General features: G+C 32.4%; 4 protein-coding genes and 3 non-coding genes across 9 annotated transcripts in view; 5 read left to right on the forward strand and 2 right to left on the reverse strand.

Annotated features, from left to right (window-relative positions):
• LOC132783620 (protein sickie) overlaps nt 1-16,191 on the forward strand; it is a 213,243-nt gene that overhangs the window by 6,618 nt on the left and 190,434 nt on the right. The window lies entirely within an intron of this gene.
• On the forward strand, nt 1,306-2,197 carry LOC132798515 (uncharacterized). The gene is made up of 2 exons (XM_060810396.1): nt 1,306-1,591; nt 1,653-2,197. The coding sequence occupies exons 1-2, from the start codon at nt 1,556-1,558 to the stop codon at nt 2,082-2,084; spliced, it is 468 nt and encodes a 155-aa protein (XP_060666379.1). The 5' UTR covers nt 1,306-1,555; the 3' UTR covers nt 2,085-2,197.
• Nucleotides 2,339-3,164, forward strand: LOC132798209 (uncharacterized). Of its 2 annotated transcripts, XM_060809984.1 has the most exons (3): nt 2,339-2,531; nt 2,601-2,903; nt 2,969-3,164. In XM_060809984.1, exons 1-3 carry the CDS (start codon nt 2,496-2,498, stop codon nt 2,978-2,980), a joined length of 351 nt encoding a protein of 116 aa, XP_060665967.1. In that variant the 5' UTR covers nt 2,339-2,495; the 3' UTR covers nt 2,981-3,164. The 2 variants fall into 2 exon arrangements, with proteins under 2 accessions (XP_060665967.1, XP_060665966.1); XM_060809983.1 differs by having other exon boundaries at nt 2,342-2,531; nt 2,601-3,164.
• On the forward strand, nt 4,118-5,002 carry LOC132798391 (uncharacterized). The gene is made up of 2 exons (XM_060810238.1): nt 4,118-4,395; nt 4,463-5,002. Exons 1-2 carry the CDS (start codon nt 4,360-4,362, stop codon nt 4,955-4,957), a joined length of 531 nt encoding a protein of 176 aa, XP_060666221.1. The 5' UTR covers nt 4,118-4,359; the 3' UTR covers nt 4,958-5,002.
• Nucleotides 7,259-7,377, reverse strand: LOC132783784 (U5 spliceosomal RNA). The gene has a single exon (XR_009632199.1). It is a non-coding gene; the product is annotated as a U5 spliceosomal RNA (small nuclear RNA).
• On the forward strand, nt 8,623-8,817 carry LOC132783802 (U2 spliceosomal RNA). The gene has a single exon (XR_009632217.1). It is a non-coding gene; the product is annotated as a U2 spliceosomal RNA (small nuclear RNA).
• On the reverse strand, nt 12,296-12,408 carry LOC132783788 (U5 spliceosomal RNA). The gene has a single exon (XR_009632203.1). It is a non-coding gene; the product is annotated as a U5 spliceosomal RNA (small nuclear RNA).

The raw sequence follows: 16,191 nt of genomic DNA on the forward strand, positions 1-16,191 counted from the left end.
TGGGCGTGGCAAAAATGTGAAACAAACTTGATCTGCGTGCAAACATAACAAATGCTGTCGAAAAAAAATTATAGCTCTATCTCATATAGTCTCTGAGATCTAGGTGTTCATACGGACAGACGGACAGACGGACAGACGGACAGACGGACGGACGGACAGACGGACAGACGGACATGGCTATATCGTCTCGGCTGTTGACGCTGATCAAGAATATATATACTTTATAGGGTCGGAGATGCCTCCTTCTACCTGTTACATACATTTCCTGCCGGCACAAAGTTATAATACCCTTCTACCCTATGGGTAGCGGGTATAAAAACTACAGTCACAAGTTGTTTAACATATAAAGCCCACAATTATTTCAGAGCCTTGCAAGTACTGTTCCAACAACAAATACTCTCAAAGATGATTTGAGAAAGGCTGCAAAGGAGACCGAGTTACTTATCCTTCGTGAAAATATAAAAACGTCAATAGTACTTTCCCAAAAAGTAATTGACAGTCGGCTTATAAAACAAAGGGATATTTCAAAGTGGCAAACACTTCATGATAGGTTGGTTTATTATAATGAAACTTGGGCTGAAAACGGCAAAAACTTTGACTCCGACGAATTATACGTCCCCGACCTTGAACCAAGAATGGTTTCTAGGAGTGAACGAAACTATTATACAAATGGTGCCTACGACGCGATTGATTCTAAGTTCAAAGAATTGTTATCACAACTTTATGCTGAATTCATAACTAAAGCGAATGAAATAATTCGCTTATCTAAGGAAGCTGGGTATACTGATAAAGAGTTAGATAAAAAATATGACCTATTTGTTAAATATCCAGATAGTTACTTTCTTAATTTGTTGCTATACCTTAACAAATAAAAAAAAAAATAAGAAATTAGTTTCCATATAACTTCAATAAAGCAAGAAATTTTTTTTTAAATTTTATTTATTCTATAGTGTTTTCTATTCAATAAAATGCATTATTTTGTTAATTAGGTGTTATGCGTTGAAGTTCAAAGCTAAATTTTGTACGCTGTTAACATGCGAATTAGTGATGATATGAGTATATTTACATTCATCATCTATGAAAGTTAAAAATAAAATGGGTAAAATTACAAAATCCGATGGTATAATGATTTTCAATTATTTTAAAAATGTTTTAAAATTGCAAGCATGATAGAATGCTTGAGAATAATTTTCAAATTTTTGAGCTGCTAACTCTGAAATTTACTTCAAATTTTTATAAAAACAGATTTAAAAGTAACACATCAAGCTTTAATTTTGAAAAGTATTTAAAAAATGTATAATTGAGCAATATATTAGACGTATAAATTGAGGACCTCGAGTATTTAATTTTTTGCTTTTTTATTTTTAAAAAATAAAATGAGATTTGGATTTACGTCAATAAATATACATATACAGTTCAAGGTCTCTTGATGTTGATAATAGACATATGCGAATGCAAGGTGATAATAGACATATATTTATTTCACTCATTTGAGCAAATCGTATATAAATTGAGCAAAATACCTCCAAATATTCACTACAATAATTTTTAGAAGATGCGCTGTATATTCGTAATTGTTCTCGTAGCCTTGGTTGGTACTTTGAAAAAATACTACAGTAATAAAACTTTTATAAAACTTAAAATTATTACAGAGCTTCGTGAGTACTGCTCCAACAAGAAATAATCTCGTAGAGGATTTGAATAAGCTTAATGTCGAGAGGTCCTTACAGCATAAACGTATAAGTTTAAAATGCCAAATACTATTTTGGCAAAAAGCAGTTGAGAATAAGAATAATAAGCAAACGGATATTGAAAAGATGCAAATGTTACTAGATCAGTATGTTTATTGGGACAAAACTTGGCCTAGAAGTATCAGTGAAGAAGACTACAGAAAAATTGAAAAAAGCGTTGGCCTTTGGACCGAGAAGCCAAGTTTTGACACTTTAAATTCGTATGTAAATGGTGACTTCCACGTGATCAAGTTAAAATACGAAGAAATGAGGAAGCAAATGTTTGATGATTTCCATACTCGAGAAACCGAAATTATTCGTTTGTATAAGGAAGCTGGACATACTGATGCATAGTTAGATAAATTGTATAATTGTATAGTTTTCTTCAACATCGTGTGCGCGGATTTTTTTCATTGCTCAATACTCTTAGTTATTAATTCAAAAAATGTTTAAGAATAAAGCAAACAATGCAGAAAATGTAGTAGGTGTTTATTACTTATATTATTTGTATAAGATTTAATAAGATTTATAATAGATTTAAAAATGGCTTTTATTATTTTTCATAAATAAAATCAGTTGTGAATTTGGGGTTTACGTCAATAAACAAATTTTATAGTTCAAGGTTTCATGATGTTGATAATAGACATCCGTAATGCGAATGTACATAAGCTGATAATAGTTCCAAATGTATTTCGCACAGCTGTGCAAATCGTATATAAACTGATCTAAATTCCGACAAATATTGACTACAATAATTTTAACAAGATGCGCTGCATACTCGTATTGATTCTTGTTGCTTTGGTTGGTAGTCTACAAAAAAAAACTACAGCAAGAAGGTGTTTGTAAAACTTAAAACTTGTATTTCTGCAGAGCTTCGTGAGTACTGCTCCAACAAGAAATAATCTCAGAGAGGATTTGAGAAAGCTTGCTGATGAGACTTCATTATTGAGTGAGCGTGTAACTTTAAAATGCCGAATACTATTTTGTCAAAAAGCTGTTGACAATAAGAATAATAAGCAAACGGATATTGAGAAGGTGCAAATGTTGCTGAATAAGTTAGTTTATTGGGATGAAAGTTGGCCCAAACATGCCAATGAAATCGACTATGAAAAAATTGAAGAAAGCACTAGCCTTTTTACCGAGAAAACAAGTATGGACACTATGAACAATTTGGTAAATGGTGACATATTCGAAATCACATCAAAATGCGGTGAATTAAACAAACAAATGCTTGATAGATTCGAAGCTAGAGCTACTGAAATTATTCGTTCTTATGGGGAAGCTGGATATACTGATGACGAGATAGATGAATGGTATAATAGGTTTCTTAAATATCGTGAACTCGAAATTTTTGCATTGCTTAACTATCTAAGTTCTTAAAAGACAAAACGTTTTAAAACAAAGCAAACAATTAAAAAAAAGTAATTATATGGATGTTGTTGGATTGTCTAGTATTTTCATTTCCTTTATTTGTTATGTTGCGCTCAGTCAATTTAGTTAAATTTCAGATGGTCAGACTAATCGATAACGTATGTATAGCTCGATACATTGATAATATATAATAATATATGTACGTAACATATACAAGAATTTGTGACATTTAGGTATACAAATTTGAGAAGACAACTGTCTTCAGAGAACTCATGTATCACTTGGAGGAGAGCTGCCGATGTTGCGAAGATTTGAGAATCGCCAGAGTCTTGACATACTATAAATATGAAACTAGAGCGTTTCTTGTGAAACTGAGAAATTAAAAAAAGTTCGGTATAAATATAGATGGCGGCGGAAAACTTGGTTGGTTATCTTCATAAATAAAACAATAAATGATGACATAATTGTATTGTATTCCATAAAGATAATTATTTTCTGATTTAGCGTCTATGTCACATTTGTTGATTATAGTCAGAATAGTATGATGATAATACTATTCATTTAACATTTTAACATTTCGACAATTAAATATATGTATATTTAGCAAAAAGTATCCAAATATTTCTAATCGCTAAAAGCTAGAGTAGGCTTATATTAAAGGCAGCAATGTTAACTAAGTATGCTAAGTTAATAATAAATTAGTTGGGAGTAATTTTTAAAATTTCCAGAAGCTATCTGAAAACTTAAAATTTGTATTAAAAGCATCATTCGGATCAATTCGAGTTGATCGTGTCGTTGACGACACGAAATGAGCATTACGAATGCATGTAAAATAACAATTTCTATGCGAGCTTCTTGAAGCTTGTTGTTGTTGCTTCTTTTTTTTGTCTTCACACATTTCATCTGTGCAGAAAAAGTACCTTTTGCTGCGCGCATGAGTAAAATCATACGAGTTGATTTTTGTGAGTTGAGTGCTATTCTTGTTCGAAAAAAATGATTGTTGAACCGAATGAGTAGCGCCCGAAATCATTATGCTGAACACGAGCCGAACAATTTGGAGTGAAACAAAAAATCGATCGCACCCGAGTGGATTTAAAATCTACAACGAAAATGTGAGCGCATGCAAGTTTGATCGGCTGATCCGAACTGTGTGATTATTCGGCTGTTGAGCGCGTACGAATTTTTTTTCAAAGCTGTGCAAATCGTATATAAACTGAGCAAAATTCCTCCAAATATTGACTACAATAATTTTAACAAGATGCGCTGCATACTCGTATTGGTTCTCGTAGCTTTGGTTGGTAGTCTAAAACAAACAAAAAAGTACAGTAAGAAGTTGTTTATAAAACTTAAAATTATTACAGAGCTTCGTGAGTACTGCTCCAACAAGAAATAATCTCAAAGAGGATTTGACAAAGCTTGCTAACGAGACTACAATATTGTATGAGCGTGCAATTTTAAAATGCCACATAATAGCTTGTCAAAAAGTAGTTGACAATAAGAATAATAAGCAAACGGATATTGAGAAGGTGCAAATGTATCTGAATAAGTTAGTTGATTGGGATGAAACTTGGCCCAAAAACGCCCATAAATTCTCCGTCGAAAAAATGGAAGGCAGCACTAACATTTTTATCAACATACCAAGTGACACTTTGAACAATTTGGTAAATGGTGACATGTCTGAAATCAACTTAAGATGCGATAAATTAAGAACACAAATACTTGATGAATTCGAAGCTAGAGCTACTGAAATTATTCGTTCTTATAGGGAAGCTGGATATACTGATGCTAAAATGGATGAATGGTATAATAAATTTCTTAAAAATCGTGAATCCGAAATTTTTGCATTGCTATCTTAGTTCTTAAAAGACAAAACGTTTTAAAATAAAGCAAACAATCAAAAAAAGCAATAATATGGATGTTTTTAATTACTACTATTGTCTAGTATTTTCATTTACTTTACTAAAATGTTTCTCTCAGTCAGAATTTGTGGTATTTAGGTATACAAATTGGAGAAGACAATTGTCTTAAGAGAACTCATGTATCACTTGGAGGAGAGCTGCCGATGTCGCGAAGATTTGAGACTCGCCAGAGACTTGACGTTAATATGAAACTAGAGCCACTCATATTATTCGTGTTTCTTGTGAAACTGAGAATAATATTTGAAATTCAAAACAAGTTCGATATAAATATAGATGCCGATGGAAGACTTGGTTGGTTATCTTCATAAATAAAACAATAAATGATGACATAATTGTATTGTATTCCATAAAGATAATTATTTTCGGATTTAGCGTCTATGTCACATTTGATGATTATAGTCAGAATAGTATGCTGATAATACTATTCATTTAACATTTTATATATGTATATTTAGCAAAAGGTATCCAAATATTTCCAATCGTTAAAAGCTAGGCTAAAATATTATTTAAAATGATCGAGAAGCAACAAGTTAACAATAATTCGAAGAATTAAATTCTGATTTAGAATTACAATGTTTTTCTGAATTTAAAACTGGGATTCTCGAGAGAAGCTAAACATATTGATGAAGAGTTTAATGACACTTATTATTAGATTTCATCAATATCAATATGATTACTACTAATTTAATTAAACGAGCGAACTTTACTGATTATATCAATGGTACGCCATGCTTAATGAGTAAATACAATATTCCCTGATTTAAAGCTTAACTATCTCTTTTATCTTTTATAAGTAATTGTTGTTCGACAACAAGCATCTGATAGGATATAATTTTAAAATAACTGTAATAAACAAATAAAATTAAATATTGCTTCTCATTTTCTTAAATCATAAATTAATAGAGTTTATCAATGAATAACTCGCAAAACTAAAGTCTCTTTTGTTTAGCAAAGACAATACAAACAAAAGATCATCATAATTTGGTGTGTGTTAAGGCTTTATCAAATTCCCAAGGTGCTGTAATGACATTAAAAGGGTTCGAGCATTAGACAAATTAAACTTAATGTTAACTGCTTGGAATAAATGGGTTGGGTAATGACAACTCGCCTGCACAGTTAAGCGCAATTACAATAACACAAACACGGCATGGAGACATTGAACAGTGAGAATGGTCTGACAACCCCCAAAAAAACCAGACAACAGACAAACGGAATGCCAACCTGACCAAAAATTACGGCCGCAATTTATGTTTATGTGAGTTGAAAGTTGTACGGGATGCCTTTGGATTTTTATTATAGTTCAAGTTCGACGTTTAAGGCTAGAGCAAAGTTTTGGCTCGCATGTAAATTTACTGTTCTAGTCAACAAAACTTGAGCCTTTTTATGGGCTCGGGATTCCAGAAAATGCCAAAAACGAAAACACAGAAAACGAGAAACGAAAAAAGGTAAAGCAAAGCCATTGAGAATTGTAGTATGTGTGTTTGTCTCATCTCAGTGAGGCGAAACGTTGGTCAGACTTGACTGCGCTTTATGAACTAACCAAATGTAATACGAACCCTGACCCTAGACTCGCCCATCGTACCCCGACCATACTTTACTTGTAGCAACATAATTCATTTTAGTATGCCCGGCATAGCCTACTTTCAGAGGCATTTGCATGCCGGGCATGTAGAGAGTGTCGCACTGATTTGATTCTTACGCCATTATCCTAGGGGATTTGTTCATCTAATTTATGTTTTATTTATGCAGCAATATTGACGAAGAAGGCGAAGCAGCGAGTAAGAGACCAGGAAACCCATAAAAATAATTCAATTAAAATGAAAAGAAATAAAGGCGATTGGCTTTAAATTTGCCGACATGCTAAGGCGAAGTCATTTCGATGACATACAACTGAGCTTGAGGGATTTCTACAATGTTATTAGTTATTTTAGGAAAATTGTCGTCTTTGTCTGAAATGAATAAATTTGTAATTGTCGTTTAGTTCAATAGAAATTAGGTGAAGCTCAATTAATCTCATGTTAGTCATATATTTTTACTTAACATTGAAAACAAACATTCTGTCTAATCTCATTACGTTTAATCAAAAATAACGTCACAAGTCACGACCCATAAATAAGCATTTAAAATTGACGTCAGAATTCCCAATGCTGCGACACATCTAATTATAGCAGACATGTCTGGAAGATCATCACGCCATTTGCTCATACTTGATAATGTATTATTAAACGGCCCGGCGACGATTGTTGCCAGGCACAACCCAAAAAATTTATTTTAGACTCATTAGAGTGCTCCTTTCCACGGAAATCTTTAGTAAAAGGCGAAAGATTTATTCGACAGCTGAAAAGAAGCCAGAGTACCTACAACATGTTAACCGCTAGGAGACTACCAAAGTCACGCCATAACTGATTGTGAATTGTAGGGGTATGATTTCAAAATGCATTACTTCTGGGTGCAATTGACAACCGTTCAAGAAATCGTTTATTATCAGTTTACTATGGAGAAACAAATAATGTCGCAGCGGCTCGGATCAACTATGCAATAATTTGAATTAAAATTCAAATGTGTTGGATTGATATTTATTGAGTGTGTGGTTAATTTCGCATATTCGCATCTAACATATACAACTATTAAGAAACTGGTTCAATTGAGGTCAGCTAGTACTCGGTCTTGTGAGTCTTAGCTGTAACAAACCTTTTGCTATTAAGTTTACAATGAATTCAAAAACAAGCTGAAGGTAATGATCGAATAATATATATAGTATATCCTGCCACTAGAAATCTTGTACTAATTTGCTTCTGGTATAAAGTATGTTTATAAATCAATTGTGATGCTGGATCCCAATGCTCGGTAATCTCTTCCTCCCAAAGAAGAGTCCTATTATCTCCTATCTTATTTCCTATAATTGACTTTGTCAATTATGAAGTTACATTTAATTTCTTCAAATATGTTAATAGTAAGTCTTGTCGGTTTTCCTAAGATACTTCGGTAGTTTCTGTGTCTTTTTCAGTAAATGTTGATGAAGTAAAAAAGTTCCCAACACAACAAAGTGACTGAAATGACCAATGAATCGTTTTTTTTTTTGTACGATCTTAGCATCAGTCCTAATTCTTCTTCGACTCATATAATAATCATAATTGTAAATTCACTTATTTTATACTTGCTTTCACTAAATGACGTAAGTCTAATGCAATAAAGTGTATGCTAAATCATTTATAATATGTTGAACACTTTGGTAAAGTTCGTTAAAATATTTATATGTTGATGTCCAAGGTTATGCTGCAATGACGATAAACCAGAGACTCATCTGGTCTTATATTTATATACTGTAATAACCGAGCGTTCTATTTTTATAGATTCTTAACATATTGACAAATCTTCTTCATCCCTAAACAAGGCTTTAATAATAATATGTACAATAGTATTGTTGATTTATTTTGGCTAACCTTGACGTTGGTGATGGTGTGAAGGTGAATGAAGACTTACCTTTAATAAACTACCCCTAAAGTAGCCCTGCACTTTTTTCAGGCAACATTTTTCTTCAAATTCACAAGTTGTTATAACACTCATTTTATGGAGTGATGTGTATTGACGATGTTAAAGTTATCGCTTCTCGGCCTTATGGCTAAGATCAAAGTGTAGTATCTGTTCTTATCAGCTTAACATCTGATAGTTTCTCCATTGGAGAACAACAAATGTTAAACTGATTTTTGGAATCAGACGGAGTGCTAGGAGCTTGCTCCACCTCTGTCACGGGTTGGCCCGGTATTGCAGTACCGCCGGGATTCGGCCCAATTAATTAATAAATGTAGTTATGCAGTCTTTATGCTTGCTTTAGGGCTGAACGGGTTTATAGATTTGGATCTATAGTAAATGTGTTCATCTCCCTCTGTCTGTATATTAAGATATAACCCAACAGCTGAGAAGAGCCCCTGTCTGTCGATGATCCGTATGAAACATTGGATCAGAGACTACAAGAGGTAAAACTATTGTTTTTAATGACATTCCTTGAAATTTTTGCACGCGGATCAAGTCAATCAATTAAATGTTTATTTTCAAACATTTTAAGCAATATTTCAAACTTTTGGGATGGTTTTTAAATTTTTGTCGGCGTTGCTTTTTTCTTTTTATTTGTAATGGTTGAGAGATTGGAAGACCAATACTTGATTCAAAGAAAAACATTTTAACATTTGTATTTATTACAATTTCTTTAAGTAAATTAAAATGTATAATCATTAGAAATCAAATCATCAAATTCCCATCACAATTTTTATGATTATTATCGAAAACTTTTGCTGTGTCATTACATTATTTTAAGCAGCATAGTGCAACATATAATTTCGTATATTACAAATTCACAATTTTATACTTAATATTAAACTTTAGATGCGATGAACCAGGGTATAAATGAAATTAACTTCAGGATTAGTTATGTTTAAGGACAAATTTGCCTCGCTTATTTCTATCTCATCCAAACGTATTAATTTGTTTTTTATCGGAACATGTATAATTCCAGACTTTTTCGCTGCATTTATTATTTTCAAAGCAGTAATCTTAAATGCCGCACATCGTTGCTCTACGAGTTTCACAAAATCGTCTCGCAACTTGGCATAGCCCCCATTTGAATATTGATTTAACAGTTTCAAAGAATATATAGGCAGGTTTCTTACTTCTACTAGAGAATAATCTCTAGAGACTGTAACATTCCAAGATCTTAACTTCTCGGAATATGTTTGCCAATATTCAATATCCTCTTTAGGCGCAATATGATGTGCAGCTATTGTTTCAGCTATAGCAATCAACGTTTTTATCTCATCCTTATTAACGAGTACTTGAGTGTCTTCAGCAACTTGTTTCAAATCGTCTATAAGACTTAGAGCGATAAAGCAGGTTGCAAACTGCTCTCTCGCTTTGCTCTCGCTTTCTCGCTTGAACTCGCTACTCGCTTCGCTCTCACTCTGCCATCTTTCGAGCGATTGCATATAAAAAAGGTTGCAGTGGTTTATCGCTCGTTCTCGCTCAATATTATCGCATCGCTTCTCACTCGCACTCTGACATCAACCTTAGGAAGCTTAGCTTTATTAATACAGACCAGAAGGATGATAATCAATATAAACGCAATATGCATCTTTAAAAAATTTCCAAAACAAACTAACGATTCAAATGACCGTCTACAGCTTATATAGACACCGACTGAACGACTGATCACGCTAATATTAACGGAGAAATGTCGAAGATTAATCTTAGTACGTCATTACTTTTATTGTTAATATCTATGTTAATTTCTTTTAGACAATGAAATGCGAATTAAATTTACAAACAGACAAGTGTATTTGTGACGAAAGCAAAGACAAAGAACTTATTAGAAATATTCCATGAGGGAATAAATTCAAGTTATTTAAATGTCTTATGATTTTGATAAGAACCTTAGGTTTTAGCGTCTTAACTAATCTACATATTTTTTCTCTTAAGTGTCGTAGGTATGAACAAAATAATAAGCTTTCTAATTATGTTGCGTGTACTTTGGCAAAATCAAATACATCAATAAAAATTCATACTTGTCCAAAATAAGGATGGGAAAGTTAATATGAAGTTATTTTTGATTATTCAATCAAAATTATATTTAATATAACTAAGGGAACCGGTTTCTACAATTTTAAGAAATGAATTAATACATATATCAAGTGGTTTTAAGATTTATGTTATGTTTTTGACTCCATTTTGATGCATTTATTATACATTTTAACAGATATAAAAATTTGTACATAGAAAAAATAAGATAAGTGAAGAACATTTTATGCAACCAAATGTTTATAATTATAAGTGATGATACACATTTTACTATTGAAATTGATGAAACATTTAATTTGTATTTCTTTTTAAAAGCTTAAATAAAACTACAAGTTCTTCACCAATATATTGTATATGTCATATAAAGCATCGAACTGTAACTCTTTATTTGGAGTTTTAGCTCTTTCGATCGAGGTTCGGTAGAAATCTTTTGTATTGTCGCTAAGTTTTTCAAATGACTTATTCACCTTATCGTCCCAATCTTGTATGAGAGCCTTAACCTCATTGTCATAAGCCTTAAATATAGCCTCGAAATCACCGTTTGTCCAAGTATTAAATTGATTCCTTGTTTCTGTAGTACCTTCTGACAAATAGGTTTTGTAAAAATCTGCTAATGGATAATTATGAGCTATCTCGCAAAGATGGTCTTCGGTAATATAACGATTCCATTTATCGATAATCCCTTCTGCCCATTCCAGTGTCTCATTGTCAGCAATTTTATGATCCACAATTGATTTGGCCATTGTGTATAAAGCCTTGTTTTTCATGTGATAGATACCTTTGATAGATGCGGTACCCCAATTTTTCAATACTTTAATTGTCTCGATATCTTCTTCCGTTAATGGCGGTGATCGTACGGGACTTGCATTCGAAAGGGAATTTCGAAAAAGAAAGGCATATAAGAAAATAGAAAAACTGACGGCAAGCAAACGACGCATCTTGCTTAGAATTTACACAACTCAAAAGACCTTAGAATCGTTCTCTATTTATACGTTTTTAGAATCTCGACTAATCTATGTACATTGTACATCCGCTTTCATTAAAATGACGTAGGTCTAAAACCATCTGAAAATTTTGATTGAAATAACAATTTAATGTTCTCCACCAAGGTCAAATTTTTCGCTCAATCATGATTATTTAATCAAATAGTTTTAAGTGTGTAACTTGGGAAGTGTTTCTATACTCTATTTTATATGTTATACTATCCACAGCAAATGTTTTCACAAATACATAAAAACAAAAATTGAGTTATCAAGTTTATGTTGAAGATGAGGTATCAACAAACAAAAAATCACATTAATGACTCAAATATATGCATGTATATAGTATATGTATATACATACGTCCGAGGAATTATAGAAATAAAAATACATATAAAGTTTAAATTAATCATCGTAAACCTTGAATGCTGTACATATGTAAGTAACCAACGATATTTGGCAAAAAAAAATTAGATTTTAATTATTTAATTATTCACTGTCTTTCTATTGTGGTTGCAGTTTTCAGAGCGATGATATGCGAACATTTCATACTTTAAATATACGTATATTTAATATATTCAAATTTATTAACGTCCCGTGAATAAGAATTTAAAATTTGTCGTAAGAATCTTTAATATTGTGACATAATTCTAGCAGAGATCTGTGAGATCACGTCATTTTCCTCATTCTTCATAATGTATTTATTAATTGGCCTAGCAACGATAGTCGCCAAGCACAGCACTAAAAATTCAAGTTAGACTCATTAGAGTGCTCCTTTCCACGGAAATCTTTAGTAAAAGGCGAAAGATTTATTCGACAGCTGAAAAGAAGCCAGAGTAATCACCCACTGTTAACGGCAAAGACTCTAACTAAGATGCATCATAACTGATTGTGAATTATAAGGGTTTGCATGCACATTACATTCACAAGTTCCGCAGTTCACAGCAAAAAAAAATTGTAAGCGTATCGATACTCCGATACTGTGGATGTCAAACCAGCAGATCCAAGTGTGAAATAATGGGCAACCTATTATTCCGCACTCATGTCGGCAAAGTGAAGAGAAGCATCAAGATGGATAATTACAAAAAAATAAAAGAAAAGCGTTTGAAGCACTTTCTCGTCAAGAGAAATTGTAGTTTGGATTCTCAAGATTATATATAAAATTTTAAATCAAAATTTTTAAATCAATAATATTGCAATTATATGTGCTTGGCATATTGTCGCCATACAAATAAGCAATGAGTGTGGTTTTATTTGTTTTTATACCCGCTAGCCATCACTTTTGCCCATCGTAGAGTTCTATCTGCAGCAATCTCATTATCATCATTCATTTCGTTTCTTCAAATAATAAAAGGTCTTGTCGGTCTTGTTAAAAGGTATAGGATTGATTTAAACAAATTTTTGTAATCTTAAGTATTAACATTAGTTTATGTTGAACTGCGAAGGCAATAAAGAATTACCAAAAATTATTCGTTTTTGCGAATCAACTTTATACTAATGTTGATTGAAACCCATTTTATTGTGCAAAATCTTATCATGCAATAGTAAGACAATTTTTACATTTAACAAGAAGACACAAGAGAACAATTATTTAATTCTTCATTGCGTATCTAAAAGTACCGGTTCATAACCAATTTATCGTAAAGTCTGCTTTTGGCTTTGAACGCCTGATTCTTATCTGGATTGCTAGATTTTTCGATTAAACTTCGGTAGAAGACTTTTGTGTTGTCGCTTAGTTTTTCTATAAACTTATCCATCATATCCTCAAGTTCTTTTTTTAAAGTCTTAACCTTATTATTAAATACTTTGAAGATGATCTCGAATTCTCCGTTTGTCCAAGTGTTAAACTTAGTTCTCTTTCGCGACTTATTTTCTGACTTATAAACATTGTAAAAATGTTTTAGTAAAGTTTCAGGATCCTCATCAATATTACTTAAAGTATTCTCAGAAATTTGTTTAAGATCGGGATCCCAGTCATCGGTAATTGCTGATGCCCAGGCAAGTGTTTTATTGTCAGCAATTTTATGGGCCACAATTGACTTAGCCATTTTGTATAAGGTCACATTTTGTTCCTGCAAGAAACCGTAGCTCTTGGCGTTGCCCCATAGTCTCAATATTCCAATGGTATCTTTATCTTCTTCCGTTAGTGGCGGTGATGCGGCAGGACTTGCATTTGAAAATAAATTTCGAAAATCAAGTGAATAAAAAACGATAACAAAACTGATGACAAGCAAAAGACGCATCTTGTATAAAAGTTGTGAAACAACTAAAATAATCAAAGAATCGTTTTCATTTTATACGTTTTTAGAACCTCATCTAATCACGTAAATGACGTAGGTCTGATGCAATAATATGTACATACTAATTAATTTATAGTATAGTATTTAATAGCAAAAGTCTAATCTTGGTTTAAACAGTACAAAAGTACAAAGTATAAAATGTTTATTTTTTATATAAATGTTGAACATATTTCCTAATCTTGTTCATACGCTCAATTTAAATGACAAAAACAGAGCCGTTTGATAAATCTCGTGTATGATATATTTACTATGGTAAGGTAAAGAAAATTCAGCAAAATTAACTTAAACAAGCAATAGCAATAGTTCAATTAAATTAGTGCTTTTAAATTATTCACATTGTTTAAAAATAAAATTGTGTATTCTTTTAAAATGTAGGAGGCAAGCTATTTATTAATATAATAAGCAACTTGCATTTGGCTAGGAGTTCCTGTTTCAAATCTGAATTATTTGTTTTTTCGATCACAATTTTGGAAGAAATCTTTGTATTGTCATTTAGTTTTTATACCGACGGGTTCAAAATATTCTTAAATTGCTTATGAATAAGCTATTTCTGCCCATTCAAGTGTCTTTTTATACCCGCTACCCATAGGGTAGAAGGGTATTATAATTTTGTGCCGGCAGGAAATGTATGTAACAGGTAGAAGGAGGCATCTCCGACCCTATAAAGTATATATATTCTTGATCAGCGTCAACAGCCGAGACGATATAGCCATGTCCGTCTGTCCGTCTGTGTGTCTGTCCGTCTGTCCGTCTGTCCGTATGAAACACTGGATCTCAGAGACTATAAGAGATAGAGCTATAATTTTTTTTTTCGACAGCATTTGTTATGTTTGCACGCAGATCAAGTTTGTTTCAAATTTTTGCCACGCCCACTTCCGCCCCCGCAAATCAAAAAAATCGAATAACAAGCGTAATTTTAAAGCTAGAGTTCCGAATTTTGGTATATACAATAATAACTATAGTAGTTATGATTCCCGAAAATTTGGTTGCAATCAGATAAAAATTGTCGAAGTTATTAAAGAAATACTTTTGTATGGGCAAAAGCGCCTACTTACTAGGGGTCTGAGTTGCTTTGGCTGACAATCTGGTATATTGTGCCGTCTATGGTATATTTTGAATGCGGTACTATGTCGATATACCAAATATACCATTCGGTATATTTTTAGTATTTTTGCAGTATTTTCGGTATATTTTGAGAAAATACCGCAAAATATATTTCTTTTTATTCCAAATGGGTGGCGGGTATCTCACAGTCGAGTACACTCGACTGTAGCTTTCTTACTTGTTGTTAGCAATTTTGTGCTTCGTTAGGATTAATAACACAACCGGCGACAAGAAGACGACTCATTTTGCGTAAATTTGTATAAGCAACTGAAAAAATCATTGAAAGAATCGCTCCCTAGTATGAATTTGTTGTCTCTTGCTCAACTCTCACTCACTTTCACCTTAATGACGAATGTAGGTCTGAAATAAGATTATTAAACTTGTATGGAAGGATCGTGTGAAAGAGATTTAACCAGTTAGATTGTAACCGCTAAGATATTCTGCAAAAAACGAGTTAATTCGAAATAATATATATTATTATTTGCGCAATCAGCAGACTTTAAAGTCGTATTAGAAAGTCAATTTAATGAAATAAAATACCCAGTTTAATAAAGCTTATATTTATATTTTTATCCATCTACCAATGCATATGTATGTACATTCAGCTAGCACGAAAGTATATACATATAAGTAAATATATAAGTATCTTCAAAAATAAATGTAAGGAGACGCCCTCGTGGGGTAATCACAAAGCGATTTTCTCCTGTGGCAACATGCAAATGTAAGTATCCACAAGAAAAACAAGGACATGGCAACTGCTGACATTGCAACTGTGTCCTGATAGTTGCCTATTTCTTTTACGTTCTTCAGGCTACCAAATTGTTTTGTTCTCCAATGGCGTGCCAAGTCGTTTGGAAAATTGAAATGATTAATTGTTTGGTCTATCTTTTGATTGTTGTCTTCCTCAACTGTGCAAGAAATCAAGTAGTCTTCTTGAATTGATTGCCTACAGTTCAAAGTTAGAGAATTGAAACACTTTTTATTGACAGCTTCGTATTTGTTTCGTTCTTCCTTGTGTTAGTGTGAGTGTGAATGTTGCCAATTTGTGAAGCGCGACAGTTATTTATCAGCATTTGCATATCAAAGGATGACAGTCAGGAAATCATTGCGTTTATACATTTTTTATTTTATTTTATTGATTAACAAATTTTGTTTATTTTTAAACATTTATCGATTTTACTAAAATTTGTGAATTTAAAAATATTTTATTTATGGCTTA

The sequence above is a fragment of the Drosophila nasuta genome, chromosome 2L, assembly GCF_023558535.2.
Source record: "Drosophila nasuta strain 15112-1781.00 chromosome 2L, ASM2355853v1, whole genome shotgun sequence".
NCBI lineage: Eukaryota > Metazoa > Arthropoda > Insecta > Diptera > Drosophilidae > Drosophila > Drosophila nasuta.